The sequence below is a fragment of the Podarcis vaucheri genome (assembly GCF_965113315.1).
Source record: "Podarcis vaucheri genome assembly, chromosome: 8".
Taxonomy (NCBI): Eukaryota; Metazoa; Chordata; class Lepidosauria; order Squamata; family Lacertidae; genus Podarcis; species Podarcis vaucheri.
Genome location: NC_138766.1, coordinates 1788445 through 1804483, shown reverse-complemented (window position 1 = coordinate 1804483; position 16039 = coordinate 1788445). Strand labels below are relative to the sequence as shown.

General features: G+C 43.5%; 1 protein-coding gene across 1 annotated transcript in view; it reads left to right on the top strand.

Moving 5' to 3' along the window:
- The window catches only part of OLFM4 (olfactomedin 4), a 39425-nt gene extending 23708 nt beyond the window's left edge, over positions 1-15717 (top strand). The window contains exons 4-6 of the mRNA XM_082234486.1: positions 5689-5901; positions 6824-6977; positions 14175-15717. Of these exons, the coding sequence (XP_082090612.1) occupies positions 5689-5901; positions 6824-6977; positions 14175-14983 (1176 nt within the window). The 3' untranslated portion in view covers positions 14984-15717. The remainder of the gene's footprint in view (positions 1-5688; positions 5902-6823; positions 6978-14174) is intronic.
- Positions 15718-16039: the final 322 nt, after the last annotated feature.

The following is a 16039-nucleotide window of genomic DNA, read 5'->3' as shown; positions in this document are numbered from 1 at the left end:
CTCCTCTATGTTGTTCCATTTCATTTGTAAGATTCTTCTATTACCCACAGAAAGTCAATATATAGAGTTTATTTAAAAGAACATTGTAGAAACATAAATCTGCTGGCAGGTCCGGATTGACTTTCTCTGGAAGTGCACTTCGAGGCACAAGCTACTTGAAGTACATCACTGGCTGCTACAAGGATATTCTCCCCTCAGGGGCTGTCCTGGCCCCCCTTATGCACCGGAGCCCAGCAGAGAAGAAGCGTGGCATCGGTGCCAGCACTCCTTCTCTTAGCCACTCCCCCCCCCACACCTGAGTCAGTCCTGAGTCAGTTGGGAGTGGAGCTGTGGCCTGGCAGTGGTGGGCCAGATCCGAGGAAGCGGACTCTACTATTCCCTGATGTGCTGGAGAGCAGCTCCTCCCCGTCCCCTCCACACTCAGCATCATGCCCCAGATCCAATGGTAAGAATGTTGGCAGGTATGGGGGGGGGCAGTGCAAGAGACCAAGTGGCTGGGGCCGTAGCATTGTGGTTTGGGTATGGGGGTATGAGATGTGAAGAGGCATCAGTGGTGTTGGGCGGGCGAGAGGGCAAGAAATGTTGGACCAACGTTGAAGCATATGCTGACTTAATGTCATGATGTCACACGCGCAACATCTGCCCCCTCAATCTCACCCGCAAATTGGCACCTCTGATAATGCCACATGTGAAGAAGTCCTTTCCTTTCTCTGTCCTGAATCTTCTGACATTCAGCTTCACTGGATGGTCCATGGGTTATAGTGTTATGCCTGCCATGCGTAACTTTATAGACCTCTGTCATTTCTCTCCTTACTCCTTAAACCTTTTCTCTAAGTTAAAGAGCCCCAAATGTTGTATCCTTTCCTCCTAAGGGAGGTGCTCCATCCCCTTGATAATTTTGATTGCCAGTTTCTGAACTTTTCCAACTCTACAATATCCTTTTTTCAGGTGAAGTGACCAGAACTGTCCAGGTACAGTAATGCCATAGATTTGTATAATGGCCTTATGATACTGGTAGATTTCTTTTCAGTTCCCTTCCTAATGATCACTTGCATGGAATTTGCATCTTTCACAGCTGCAAAACACAGCTGGGTTTGGACTCGGTCTGACCCTTATGTTTCCCTCCCCTTATGGTTTTGATTTATGGGCTACTATTAAAATGAGGCTGCATTTTAAATGGTATTTTAACCCGTATTTTAATAAACTGGGTCCCACCCCCATTATATTTTATTGTAATTTTATTGGTGTTAGCCGCCCTGAGCCCGGCTCTGGCCGGGGAGGGCAGGGTATAATAAAAATTTAGTAGTAGTAGTAGTAGTAGTAGTAGTAGTAAGTTAGTGAGACAGGACTAACCCTTGCCGAAGCCAGTTGGTTCATCTTCAGCAGGACTTTCATCTGTATTCTTGGTAATTCTATCTTTAACAATGCTTTTCACCAGTTTTAATGTAACCAGCCTGTAGTTCCCTGGATCCAGCCTGGATCCTTTTTAAAAAACAGTATTGTCAGGGAACTGCCATCAGAGGCAAGAGGAGAGGTAAGACTCTCCAATGATGCAGGGGAGGGAACTAGCAAGGAGAGACAGAGAGCTTCCGCTGGGGAAGGAAATCCAGGGGACACCAGGGAGAAAGGGGAGGCTGAGAGTACTGCGGAGGGGAGGCTCCGAGACTCTTCCAGTGAAATCAGCGGAGAGAGCACAAGACCTCCGCTTGGCACGCCTACGCTGCGCAGAAAGCTTCCACGCAGAGAATCTAGGAGGAGACTTGGAGTCAAGGAATTTTTATGTTGGAAGAAGTTTAGGAAACGCCCACTCACGGATTCTGCCAGTGACTAAGACAGTCGTGTTGTAAGGGCTGTCAAACCAGGGAAAGGTTTAGCTATACAACCAGCTTGGAGCAGTTTGCAGTTTACGCACAAGCAACCCCAATTCCCATTACAGGTATTACCCTGGCCACTAACTAGTCTTCAGGTACAGAGGCTGATCTTAGAGACAAGTTAAATATTTTTGTGAGAAGGTCAGCGATTTTTCTCTCTCCCTCTCTCTCTCTACATACAATACATAAAGTTAAAGGGACCCCTGACCATTAGGTCCAGTCGTGGCTGCCTCTGGGGTTGCGGCGCTCATCTCGCTTTAATGGCTGAGGGAGCCGGTGTACAACTTCCGGGTCATGTGGTCAGCATGACTAAGCCGCTCCTGGCGAACCAGAGCAGTGCACGGAAATGCCGTTTACCTTCCCGCCAGAGCAGTACCTATTTATCTACTTGCACTTTTTTGACGTGCTAGGTTGGCAGGAGCAGGGACCGAGCAATGGGAGCTCACCCCGTCGCTGGGATTCAAACTGCCAACCTTCTGATCAGCAAGTCCTAGGCTCTCTGGTTTAACACACAGCGCCACCCGCGTCCCTTACATACAATACATACATACATTTCAGTTTTAAAAAAATATTTTGACAGCAATTTCACGTTTGAGTCATTTAAGATCTCTTGGGTGGATAACATCCAGACTTGCAGATTTTTAAAGGTTTTTTTTTCTCTCAATAAGATCTAGAACTTTGTCTCTTGTAACCACTATTTGTTCCTCAGACTGAAAGTTTATTCAGGCACAGAGATCTGTGCTATAGGCTTTTCTATGAAGATAGATGCAAGTGATTCATTCAGCTTCTCTGCCATCTCCTTCTCTTGTTTAGCACACCTTTGATTTCCTTGTCACCCAAAGGTCCACCTCTCTAACTGTGGGATGGGATTTAATAGGCAGGAGAGGATATATTAATTGCAATTTATTCCTCCAGGGCCCATGTATGAGGGTTGAACATACATTTAAAATATGGGCCTGAATAAAGTTTAAAATCCCATCCTGAACAGAAAAATTGGAAGTATAGGAATTAGGCTGTGAAGGCTTTCTCACCTGACTTCACAAAGAATCAGACAACAGACTGAGAATTGCATAATCATAGAATTGTAGAGGGTCATCTATTCCAGCAGTGACAGATTTCTTGCAGACGTTAAGAAGGGATGGTCAAGGACTAATATCAGCCATTTGGTTCATTCTTAATGGGGTCCCACTTGTAGGACTACAAAAATAATTTAACAACCTACATGAATAATTTTGATAGGAACTTTTAAAAAATCATTTTAATCATTTGTGCTTACTAGCGAATTATCTTGAGCTATTCAGCAAAATTACAGAAAAAGTCGTTGTCATGGGCTCAGGGGCTGAGCCACAGGGGAAGGAGGAGATGGAGAGCGAAGGGGAACAATCTGAGGGGAGTTCAGGAGGGTATGCCAGCGATCAGAGAGATTCCATGAGTCTCTCCAGCGAATCAGAGGATTCCCAGAAGGGGGCCCCCAAAGGCAGGGCAAGGGGGGCCAGTGGGGAGTCTCCAAGCAGCAGCTGGAAATCAGGGGTAGCTTCCCCACCAGAGCGTAGCGGGGGGGGGGGGAGAATCCCAAGGGTTAAAACAAGAGCCTCCTGCAGGAGGAGAGAGTGAGGCTGGACTGACCACGCCTCCGTCAGAGAGTGGAGGGGCGGAGGGAAGAGCAGGTCTGGCCAGCCTCCCTGAAGGAGAAAGCAGTGAGGGGAGCAGTGTAGCCGTTAGGAGGAAAGTAGGCAGCTGGGCGCGCGCGCCAAGTTCAAATGTGGAGGCGCGCGGGCCAGCAGAAAACCCGGATTGGGAGCCAGGTCCTAAAGCCCGCCGGAAGGGTGGGGAGGAGTCAGAAGAATCCGCCTCCGAAGAAAGTAGGAAGGAGGTAACCCCAGAGGGCAGGAGGACCCGGAGGAGAAAGGAGCAGAAGGAGGAGAGGAAAAGGTGGGGCAAAGCTCGGGTCTTGAACTGGTGTATGGGCGGGGAGGAGTCAGACGGAGCTTCGCCGGTCTAAGGACTCAGACGTAGCACTGCACGCCATGGATGTCAAACCAACAATGAACCACAATAAAGACTGGCGTTGGTCCTCTGTGAGCTAGGACCTGAGGCAGCGCTGACAGTCGTCTTCCCAGTTGAAAGCTGTTTAAGGATAGTTTTAAACAATGAAATTTCTGAAACCAAACAGTGTTGTTCTCCTGTGGAGCACTATGTGATTAAAGTTGTGGTAGCTGGGAAAAGAAACCCCCCCAGCCCTGCCCCAAACCTTTGTGGCTCTGCAGTCCAGCTGGACAATTCAGCCTAGCTGGGCAACAAACCCTCAAGCTAGATGCAGAGCGACACATACTCTGACATAATCTTGGCAGATAACAGATCGGGTCAGACATGAAAACAAAGCTTTTCTACAGGGGTGTTAAAGATACTCACTTATTTATGAGAATTGTTTATACAGGAAAAATAAAGAGCTTTTTGAGGCTTCTGTTTCATAGTTGAGGTCATTTGGTAAAGACATAAAATAAATGCAACCTCATTTGTTATTGTTCTATATAAAAACATTATTCAAGCCATCACCTTTCTTATTATTTCCAGCAGCAAATGATTGATGGATCTTGTAAATGCATAACTGTTCTTGAAAATGGCTAGGTGCCCCAGGCACTACACTTCCAAGCATCTGTTTGAGACATGCTTATATTGCACCGTTATGTCCTCTTGTAATCTCACACTGGAATCACAATGCTGAGGATTTCTTTTACACAGTCAATCATCCTGACATGAAAACCTATTAAATATCACAGTCTGAAGGGTTAACTAGAGGGTGACATGATCCGAAAAAACCCCGTATGGCTTTGGATTGTTCACCACATGTACTCAGCTAACAGAACTGTACAAATGATACGTTTGGTGATAAGCTAAATCTAAACATTGTTCATTTTTACTTTTTACTTTTTACTATGATGTTCCCATACACCCTGAGTTCACATTCTTCCAGGTTTCATTCCCCTAACCCTCCTGAAAATTCAACCAGCCCCACTCCCTAATTGCTGTTCTGTGAAGGCCTATTCAGTTCCACATACTTTGCAGGAATCTCAGCAACCAACTTGAACTGGGTGGTTCAAACTTCTTCCCTTCCCTGTGATAGGTGATGCCATGATAGTTAACTGGTGTGAAATAAAAGGAAGGCTGTAATGCAGATCATGTGTCCTATACATCCATTTCGTTTGTAGTTACAGGCAGGGACTCTTGGGGTTCTCTGCCTTGTCCCAGGGGCATCTGGTTCCGAGAATGGGACTTTACCTAGTTAATTTCCATGGATACTCAGTACTCAGGCTTCCAAAACATCTTTAGCTATAGAAAGGAGCGTGTGTATGCAGTGTTGGCCCCTGCAATTGGTAAGGTAGGTAATCTATGTAAATGTATTTCTGCCTAAAAGCTCTTGTGATCGATGGCACTTGATTGATGAATTCACCAGATTATTTTTTAAAAAGTATGGATAAGGATCATCTATGTCATTCTGTCACAGTTGGAGGCACTTTTCTGTTGAACTCAATAAAAATTAAAACCCACTGAGAAAAATGTAGCTGAACAGTGATTACACTTTCCCTTTCCTGCAGACATTCTTCTTTATCTATGTCATTTATCTGTAATCTTTGTCTTTATTTTTAGACCAGAATCCACAGCAATGTTATATAAGCTTCTGTGCTCAGTGGTACCCAAGTAATCATATTTTGATCTTGGCGAGATTACAGAGGTGCAGTGGGGCAAAACTTATCTTTTTAAAAGGTATCTTAAATACATTTTCTAAAATGAAATACATTCCTGTGTATATGTATAGATTACCAAGTACACCAAAGAAATTGCAATGTATGAAAAAAAGATTGTAAACCTAACCATCAAGATTGAGCGCATGGAGAAGATGAGCATTTCTTACACTGAACTGGACTTCCAACTGATGAAACTGGAAATCAGTGAAATGGAGAGGCTTGTCACACAGCTGAAAAGTACACTAATGGGAAGCAATGTGATTGTTGAGCAGCTGTATGGAGAGGTATGCTAAAAGCTTTGTTAAGATCCACAGTTTCTCCTGATAAAATCTCCAGTAGCTTTAATATGATTCTCCTGAAATTATGCACATATAGCCAAAGGTAGAAATTATTCCCTCCTTTCCTAGCCAGTTTACACAAGGACTGGAAAATATGGCTGGTCCATGAATAAGAGAATAGTGTCAAGGATGAAACAGTGGGGCTGGAATAAGGGTCAAGAGTAAGGGGGAGAAGGATCCAGGCCCTAAGGAGGAAATGGGAGCTATGTGGTCCAGAATAATTACCATGGACCAATCAAAAGCTCCACAAGTAGCCTGCTCTGTAAAAAAAATTAGTAACTATTCCCACACTGAGCACTGAAAAGAATTCATAAATTTGCATCCAATCGCTCACTCATTTTGTTCAAGGCACTTCACAGTAAAAGAACAAAACCACACACACAAAACAAAACAGGAAGTTAAAGCAAATTAGTAACCTTATCCTAAGCTATTTGCAAAAGCCAAAAGATTTCTATGTGACAATGAGCACCTGTCATACATCTATCTACATTAATGGTGATGGCATAACATTTATTGTTAGAAATGCACAATTTCTAATTACAGTGGTACCTCAGGTTACATACGCTTCAGGTTGCAGACTCCGCAAACCCAGAAATAGTATCTTGGGTTTGCTTCAGGATGAGAACAGAAATCGCACAGCGGCAGCCCAGCAGCAGCGGGAGGCCCCATTAGCTAAAGTGGTACCTCAGGTTAAGAACAGTTTCAGGTTAAGAACGGACCTCCGGAATGAATTAAGTACTTAACCCAAGGTATCAGTGTACTTACTGCACTCTTGGTAACATCCTTTATTAAAATATCAGCAAAAAATGAGTTTGCAAAACAAACTTGAGCATAACCAAAAGTCACTCCTACCATTTTATGTGCCTAGATTAAGAATTTGAGTCTTATGGTGAACGAACTGGAATCGCTGGATAAGCATAACATCCTTGCAGTCCGCCGAGAAATTCTGGCTCTAAAGAATAAATTGCAAGAATGTGAAGCGAATACAAACCAGAGCACCACCAGCCACTACATCCCTCCTGGTAAGTATTTGTTTTGTTAGATGATGGAACCTATGTTGCAGAAGTATATTTTCATATTTTCCATTCTTGGAGGGCAGGGTAAATAATTAGATCTGAGGCTTCTTTCCTGAAAACTTTTCATTTTGTTACATATATTGTGAATGAATATCTTTAGTATTCATTTGCCCAGCCCTCAGCATGTCACACTGTGGCCATTTTCATCCTTCCTTGCAGTGAATGAGAAAAAGAGCAGAGAGGAGGAGGACCAGGCAATTAATGGAGAAATTCTTCATTTTGCAATGAAACAGGGATTAAAATGCTTCTGAAAGTAAATAAGTAAATAATATCCTAACCAACCAGAAGTAAGCCCTTTTGAACTCTAAAAGGAAAGGGGAGGCCTCAATTTCAGCAGCACCTTGTAAGGTTTGGGACTTCAAAACACCTGGCACTGGATGGCATGGTGACATCGTGTGATTGACAGTGGGTGGCCTTTCCCACCTATCAAATTTGGCCTGCAACACCAATCCTGATAATGATTAGGTTGTGGAGCCAAAGGCTCCCGACCCCTTAGATTGTTCCAGGTTGTGTGTGACTGCAACTCTAAAAAACACTGAGACATGACTTGGTACCTAAATGAAGCCACATGGTAAAATGCGCAGAAAAATGCTGGAATAAAACACTTCCCCACTGGTCAAAAGTACAAAGAACGGTCAAAATTTTGACTTCAGTTTATTAAGCAGATTGCTTGCAAGGTTCCTGTAAGTCTCCCACCCTACCCAACCTGTTGAGCTTTAGCTCAATGACTCTTGCCACATTCCAGAATGGCTCCTAATTTTGGAGGCGGGGGACCTTTGTCAGAGGTAGCAAGATTTAGTGATAACTCACTGATGCCAGAATTTAATACATTCAAGTTATCTACATAACATAATGGAGGATCTTGTTAATCTTTCTGCAGTGACTCTCTTCTGAAACTTCCTTTGTGATCTCCTGCTCATCATAACCTTGGGAAATACATTTCCTGCACTATCAGTATGCTTGCAGTATGCTAATGAAATGGGCCATAGGGGAAATCAGTCTCAGATAATCACCATGGCAAAGTGTAGAAGACACTTCAATGACCACAGATTAACCATCAGGTAGTGTAGTGGCTTCTGTTATGCTCTTGGAGGGCTCCCTTCATCTCAGTTGGGCTTATTCAGAAAATCTTCTGGTGAACAGCACACCATTCTGCTGAACTGTCTGTGCTGCCATTTTCACAGGACCCAGGATTTGCCCTCTGAGTAGGCGGCTGCTGCCCATTCCCTGGTGATGGGACAGTCTCTGGTACTTTACATTCTTGTGGGGACCTGTGACCCTCCAGTGTTGTTGGGCTGCAGCCACCATTGTCTTAACATGCGTGTTCAGTGGCTAGAGAGGATGGGTTTTTTAGTCTAATAATATCTAGAGGCCCACAGGAAACAGTCCCTGGATTATAAGGTACAAAGTGGGTCAGGAAAAAAGTTACGTGTTTTGTATGAAGGGCAATTCATCTCAGAAAGATCTTATTATTTTTGTTCACCACATGCTTCTGTTTCCTTGCTAGAAGGATAAATGAAGTGATGGAAGACAAAGTTCCATTGTTCAAAACACCTTCTTGAACTTACTTGCCTTTCAGGCAGCAGCTGCATTTTCTCCCTGAAGGATGAGGAACCCTTTTGTCTGCCAGGTCAAGTGGGGCTGGGGAGAGAGAGATTTAAAACATACACACATACACAAAAGATCTGAAACAACACCTCTGAAGCCCAGAAAGGGCATTACTCTCCTTCAAGAAACAGCTAAAAAACTTGAATTTTGGGTCACACGGTTGTGTGTGCAGGAGGAGAGGCTCTATGCTTTTTGCACTAGTCATTTTCCCACACACAAAAATCTCTCCCACTAGGTGTATTTTCATCCTTTTTGGGGGCGTTGCTGGATGAGCTTTCACAATAAATATACATCTGTATGGGGAAAGCAGTCAGAGTAAGTCTGAACAAAAGAAACTAGTCTGCCACTAATTTGTTTAAAATTACTGCCTTCCACAACAAGGCTACTTTTCCATATTATTTTAAAACAAGGCTGTTGGCGGTTTATTGTTACCTACATTTGCATGTAATCTCTAATTTGCCCCTGACTTGACTGCAACACCCAGTCAGCTGGGGAGCAGGAGGACCCTGTAATTTCCCTTACTTTCTAAGTGGGTGGGGGCTTTGTGGGTTTACAGCTTCCTTGCACTCATTGAAGCAGGTGAGAGCAGATAGTTAAGTACATTCTCCCAGCAAACTTAGCTCCACGTGTATATCTGCCAGCCCATTTGGCTTCCATTTGCTTTGGGTTCATCTTATATTTATAATGTTTGTATTAAACTGGGTGGTTTTTTTTGTCCTGATTCCAATGCTTTCCTTTTTCTCCTCTCTCTTTCCTTGATATTTTGTGGCGGGTGTGAAGAGTGCCTAGGAAATCCCAGAGCTGTCTAAGCTTATGAATCTAATGAGACTATATAAAGTTTAACGGCTATGGCAGAGCTTTAGAAAGTCACCTCGTGAGATGCTCTGTTGTAAAGCTTCTCTTGTGGCTGTGCTCAATAGAGTGGATTAGCCTAGTTTGCAGCAATGTTAGAACAAAATGTGTTCTCCATTTTGCTTGCAAATTTCTAACTCAGTGCTCATTCCAAGGAAGAAAAAAGCATTTGGCATACTGAATTACACCCTCATTTTCTGAAGAACATTTTGGCAAATCATGGACATTTTCATCTGTTTAACAATTCTCCCCTCCAAAAATAGTCTTTTGTCTTATCTACACAATTACTTCACTGTAGATCAGTGCTAAATAAAAGCATATTTGATATGCCTCTGACTTCTAGCATGGCCACTGACTACTGTAAACATGATTATAATGCCATGAACAAGCGCACCTGTTTCAAAAGAGGGAGCTGCTGCCTTGGAGGTGCACCTGCCCTCTTTACACGTGCACACCTTACAGATAAGATGGCAGGGTATTATTTTTTCCTGTAGTGTTTTCTAATGCGAAAAAGTGTTTTACAAGTCTAATGTCATTTATACTTTCCTGTGAGACTGAGAAGTAACCAATGGTTGCTGGTGTAACTCAGTTGGTAGAGCATGAGTCTCTTAATCTCAGGATCATGGGTTCGAGCCCCATGTTAGGCAAAAGATTCCTAGATGACCCTAGGGGTTGCTCCAACTCTACAATTCTATGATTCTGTGCCCAATGAGCTTCAGGGCTGAGTGGGAATCTTAATGGAGCTATCCTATGTCCATGGCTGTAGCCAGGATTTTTGTTAGGGGGGCAGGCTTTTGTTAGGGGAGGGAGAACCTCACATGTGTAATGATTTGTAGAGATTTTGATTGCTTTACAGGGGGCAGATGCCCCCCTGCCCCCTGGCTATGCCCATGCCTACACCTGTCCTGTTTCTGGGAAGCTGTTGCCTAAAGCAGTCTAATGTGCTAGTGACACCTGCCTGTCTGTCTCCACCTCTTCTCCCTTCTCCCTTTCCCTTCATGTAAAGTTATGATGAAAGCTTCTTGCAGTCTAAGTCTTAGACAATTCAGGAAAGAGCAAGAAAGAGTGTTTTAGCATGGATCTCATTGAGCTTATTTCTGTTTTATCCTGCTTTAGCTTTCATGACTTACTTCAAAGACTCCTGAGAATAGTGAAAGTGCTTAAAATTTCTTTGTTTGGTGATGGCCTTGATGGTTTAGCAAGTACAGTGGTGCCCCGCAAGACGAATGCCTCGTAAGACAGAAAACTCGCTAGACGAAAGAGTTTTCCGTTTTGGAGGTGCTTCGCAAAACGAATCTCCTATGGGCTTGCTTCACAAGACGAAAATGTCTTGTGAGTTCCTGCGGGTTTTTTCCCCTCCCCCCTTTTTCTAAGCCGCTTATCAGCTGATCCGATAAGCCGATAAGCCGCTAAAAGCCTCTAATAGCGCTAATCCGCTAATCCGTCAATGGGCTTGCTTCACAAGACAAAAAAACCGCTAGACGAAGAGAATCACAGAACGGATTCTTTTCGTCTTGCGAGGCACCACTGTACGTGAAAAGGGTCCAGAGAGGAGTATGCTCATTTCCTTCCAATTTGCAGAAGGTGGTCTGAAGCAGGGAGCCTGCTGTACTTTGGGAAAACCTCTGAGAGCAGTGTTTCTCCAGGGATCTGAAAAGCATGTCTCCCTGCTTCAGAAGATTGCTTTCCCTGTGCTAAAAGGTGATGGGAAAGGTGACAGAGGGATGCAGCTCGTGGATATATCCTTGCTGCCTGTCCCACTCTTGCGTTTCCTGAGCTCAAAATGTAGTGCTTGAAGATGACTTAAAGCATTTGTCTTTCAGGGCAAAGGCTTGTGCTCAAATCATTTCCACCACAATGACTTTCATTCTTTGCCATTTAAGAAAGGAAAGAAAGATCCCTGGTTCCTCTCCCAGAACTGCAGTCCTCAGTATCTGGAAAAGCACCCATATACTCTCTTAGTGCCCCTTCAAACATTGCAAGGATTGTGGGTACATGTGTGTGAATATGCTGTGTGCTTCTGAGATTCCCTGAAATTTGTAAGTGCTTTGCTAAGCTTTTCCTGATGACTGTGTACATGTCATGGGAAAGTGTGAGGGGTCCCCGATATCTGTGAGTTATACTTGAGGTGAAAGAAAGACTAGCATGGCTCCAGCATATTGTGGGGGGACCACAGGAGTTTACTAAGTATATGAACATATATCTGCTAATTCCCCTAGTTGTGTGTGAAACATTTCTTGACTCCCCTGCATTGACATGCATGCTGTCCCATGGTCAAGCTTTGAAAACAAGTGACAGCTTGAATAATGGATGTACATTTATTTCTTATGCCTTCCAATATTTACAAAGTGAGAGGATGCTTTGTTTTCTTCTACTCCCCTCCACCCCACTCTGTTCTGCTCAGTATGCCAACATTAAAGAAACTCAACAGCAACACAGTATTCAAATCTAGTACAAGAAATGGATAACCTACCCTGACTATTTGTGTGCATGTTGTGTGCATGTTGAAAAGGCTGTTTTGTTTTTAAAAAGAAAAGCCTAGACTGGATATTGAACCTCAAACAATGTTTGATCTTAATAAACCAAACCCACTTCTAACTTTAATAATTCATGTATTATTTCATAAGTAAAGAACAAACAAATGTTCAGGAAAGAGATCTCTTTAAGGGGAAAAATAAGATCTTCTTATTTCTTTTGTACCATAAAAAGCCTTTTGGCTGAATACATGATTGTTTTTTATTTATGAAACAATGCATGAATTATTAAGATGAAGCTAGATCCGTGCTTGGTTTAATGACATGAAAAATTATTTTAGGCTGGATCTCTGCAACTTGCTGTGGACATTTTTATATCTTTTTTGCAGCTTTTTAAAAAGTAAGTTGCAGATTTATGCATGCCGTTAATAAGCATTTAATTTGAAAATAACATTACTGATTTAGGTGCACTAATTCAGTCAATGTGTTGACAGTTAAGGGCAAACTATAAATTATAGTGGTTTCTCTGCTGTGTAAAGAGCTCCCATTGATTTAGCGAGCTGGTAAGTGGCACAACATTTAGCAGTAAACCCAGATCATAAAACTACATATTATATTCCTGTATTGTGCTGATGGGGGTATATATAACTCTAAGTACAGAAATGTAGGTATGCCAAGAGCTGAGATCATGTTGATTGCATAAGGTCTGGAGCATGAAAGCTGTGAGTTGGGCAGTCCCCAGTTCAGTTCATGCCTTACCATGAACTCTCTCAGGGTTGGATTTGGCAACTCTCCCATCAATAGTCTGGGGATAGCAATCAACACTTGCCTGAGCTGTTGTAAGGGTGACTAAAGGCTCGTTCACACTTCCACTTGCCCCATGTCTAGAAAGCATGGGTCCCTGGGTTTTCCCAGGAACAAATGGAAGTGTGGATGAGCCCTGAGTAACATTTGTCTTATAGACTCACTACAATCAGATCAGGAGGTTGAACTCCACAACTTCATATTGCAGGTAGAGGATTGCATATTAAAGGACAAGATTTAGCTTTCTACCTGACATGCTAATTTTCTATGTGCAGGTGTTTTTTATTGTTGTTTTTGGAGGTGGAGGTTCTATCATGCACTTCTCCTGTGCATTCTAAAATAGTACAGCCTAGAAGCAGTTTTGCCAAATGGTAATATGTTTTGTCTAGAGCAATGATGGGAACCTATGGCCCTCCAGGAGTTGACTCCAGTTCCTATCAGCCCTAGCTAGAATGGGCAATGGTCAGGGATGATGGGTTTTGTAGTTTAGTAATACCTGGAGGCCACAGGCTGCCCCCCCATCTAGAAACTCTTTAAAGTGTTATATAAATGCTTGATGTTGTTACGTTAACAACCATTTCTTTTCAATACTATTGACCCTGGGAATGCATTGTCCTCCTGTTTTAGCAATATGTTTGCTTGGGAGTCAGAATGGTGGATACAGTGGTGCCCCGCAAGACGAATGCCTCGCAAGACGGAAAACCCGCTAGACGAAAGGGTTTTCCGTATTTCGATGCGCTTCGCAAGACAAATTTCCCTATGGGCTTGCTTCGCAAAACGAAAAAGTCTTGCGAGTCTTGCGATTTTTTTCGCTTCCCCCCCTTTTTCTAAGACGCTAAGACGCTAATAGCCTTTTAGCCGCTAAGCCGCTAAGCCTTTAATAGCCGCTAAACCACTAATAGCGCTAATCCGCTAATAGGGTTGCTTCGCAAGATGAGACTCGCGGAACGGATTAATTTCGTCTTGCGAGGCACCACTGTAAAGTCAATTCAACTCACATTTAAAGGTAAACCTGCTTAATCCACACTTTGCAAAACAATATGAGAACTGAAACACAGCCATCCTTCTGGACATGACACTCTTAGTCAATTTTGCCCAGAATGATTCATTTAATCTCTGGGGGGAAACCCCCGTGATTGCAATAGGTTTTCTCTAGATATGTTCCAAACTGATGCGTTGCCAAGACACCTGGTCTGGAGCGAGGGTCCTGTGACACGAGAGGTAATAACGAGCCAAGAGCAGGATGGGAGGTAGAAATGAGGGTGAGGAAGTGGTGGTGAGTGACTGAGGGCACAAAGCAAGTGAGAGGTGAAGATTTTAGAGACATAAGTTATTTCACTGCCAGAGATACTCAGAATCTTTGAACTGCATATGTGCAACACACTCTGTTTTTGGTTGGTTTCAGGAAGCTGCAGTCATGGTGGAATTGCAAATGCCAGCCAGCCCTTTGTGATTCAGCTAAACTGGAGAGGATTTGACTACAAATATGGTGCCTGGGGAAGATATACCTCTCCCCTGAACCCTGAAAAGGAGCTCTATTGGGTTGCACCACTGAACACTGATGGAAGATACCTGGAATATTATAGACTTCATGATTCCTTTGATAATTTATTGCTGTTCAGATACTCTAATCAATTTAGAATTCTATATGGCCAGGGCAGTGGCATGGTTGCTTACAACAACTATATGTATTTTAACCAACATGGCTCAAGAGATATGAGCAAACTAGATTTAAGCACCAATACTGTGGTGCTGAAGAAAACTCTTCCAGATGCTGCTTTTAACAATCGGTTCTCATATGCAGGGGTGTCATGGCAAGATCTGGATTTTGCTGTGGATGAGAATGGATTGTGGGTAATTTACTCAAAAGAAGATAGCGCAGGTAATATCGTGATTAGCAGACTTAATGAAACAACTCTTGAGGTGATCAGTACATGGGAAACAAGGCAGTACAAGCCAGCCGTGTCCAATGCTTTTGTTGTGTGTGGTGTGCTCTATGCCACAAGGCCCATCAATACTAGGAAGGAGGAAATATTTTACACATATGACACAAACACAGGAAGAGAAGGCAGAACAAGCATCACTCTAGATAAAATGCTAGAAACAATTCAGAGTATCAACTACAGCCCTATAGATGGGAAACTTTATGTGTTCAATGATGGCTACCTTGTTCAGCATCAGTTGACCTTCCAGACTCTTCCACAACAAAAGTGAAGCAGAGGAAGAGGGGAAAGCAGAGGTTTGACTTGTTTGTAACTCATTTGTACTATCTCCCAAAATTGCTACTACATTTCTGAGGGGCGAGGGGAAGAAATGTAATATTAACTCATGGCAACATGGAGGTTTGGAAAACTTGGGGCAAGGTCCAGCCAATGTTGAACACTTAAAATTCAATTATTTCACCAGCCTTTGCTTTATTTCATTAAGCCTTTGCTTAACATTCCCATTGAAATGAGCAGGACTTAAAACTGCTTAAGCTTGGCTTGATTGTGCCCATAACAATACACCTTGCGTGGTTCAGACCAATTGTCCCTTTAGGTCAGTGTTCTTCCTATGTGTGATGCTCATGTCTGTTACTAGAGGGGGGGACCTGGTCTTTTTGGATTGGGGCAGGGGAATATATTCATCTCTACCTCAGGGCTTTTCTACTCCATATTATTTGCTATGCAGACTTAAAACATTTCCTCTTAAAGCACCACTACTGTTATTACATTTTCCCAGTGCTCAAATTGCAGTAGTTCATTGCAGTGAGAATTTGGTTCTGCTCCCAGGCTGTGGTTTGTGTGTGTCATAGGCACCACTTGGTTAGTATTTGTGGTATCAGAATAACACATGACAACTCCTTGTCTGTACTTTCTCCCCTATTCCTGTGCCTTATAGTGACATGTTTTATACATGATTATAGTTTTAATCTGGGATTTTGTCTGGGACGTGGGTGGCGCTGTGGGTAAAACCTCAGTGCCTAGGACTTGCCGATCGTATGGTCGGCGTTTCGAATCCCCGTGGTGGGCTGAGCTCCTGTCGTTCGGTCCCAGCTCCTGCCCACCTAGCAGTTTGAAAGCACTCTTAAGTGCAAGTAGATAAATAGGGACCGCTTTATAGCGGGAAGGTAAACGGCGTGTCCGTGTGCTGCGCTGGTGCTGGCTCGCCAGCTGCAGCTTCGTCACGCTGGCCACGTGACCCGGAAGTGTCTTTGGATGGCGCCGGCTCACGGCCTTTAGAGCGAGATGAGCATGCAACCCCAGAGTCGGACACGACTGGCCTGTACAG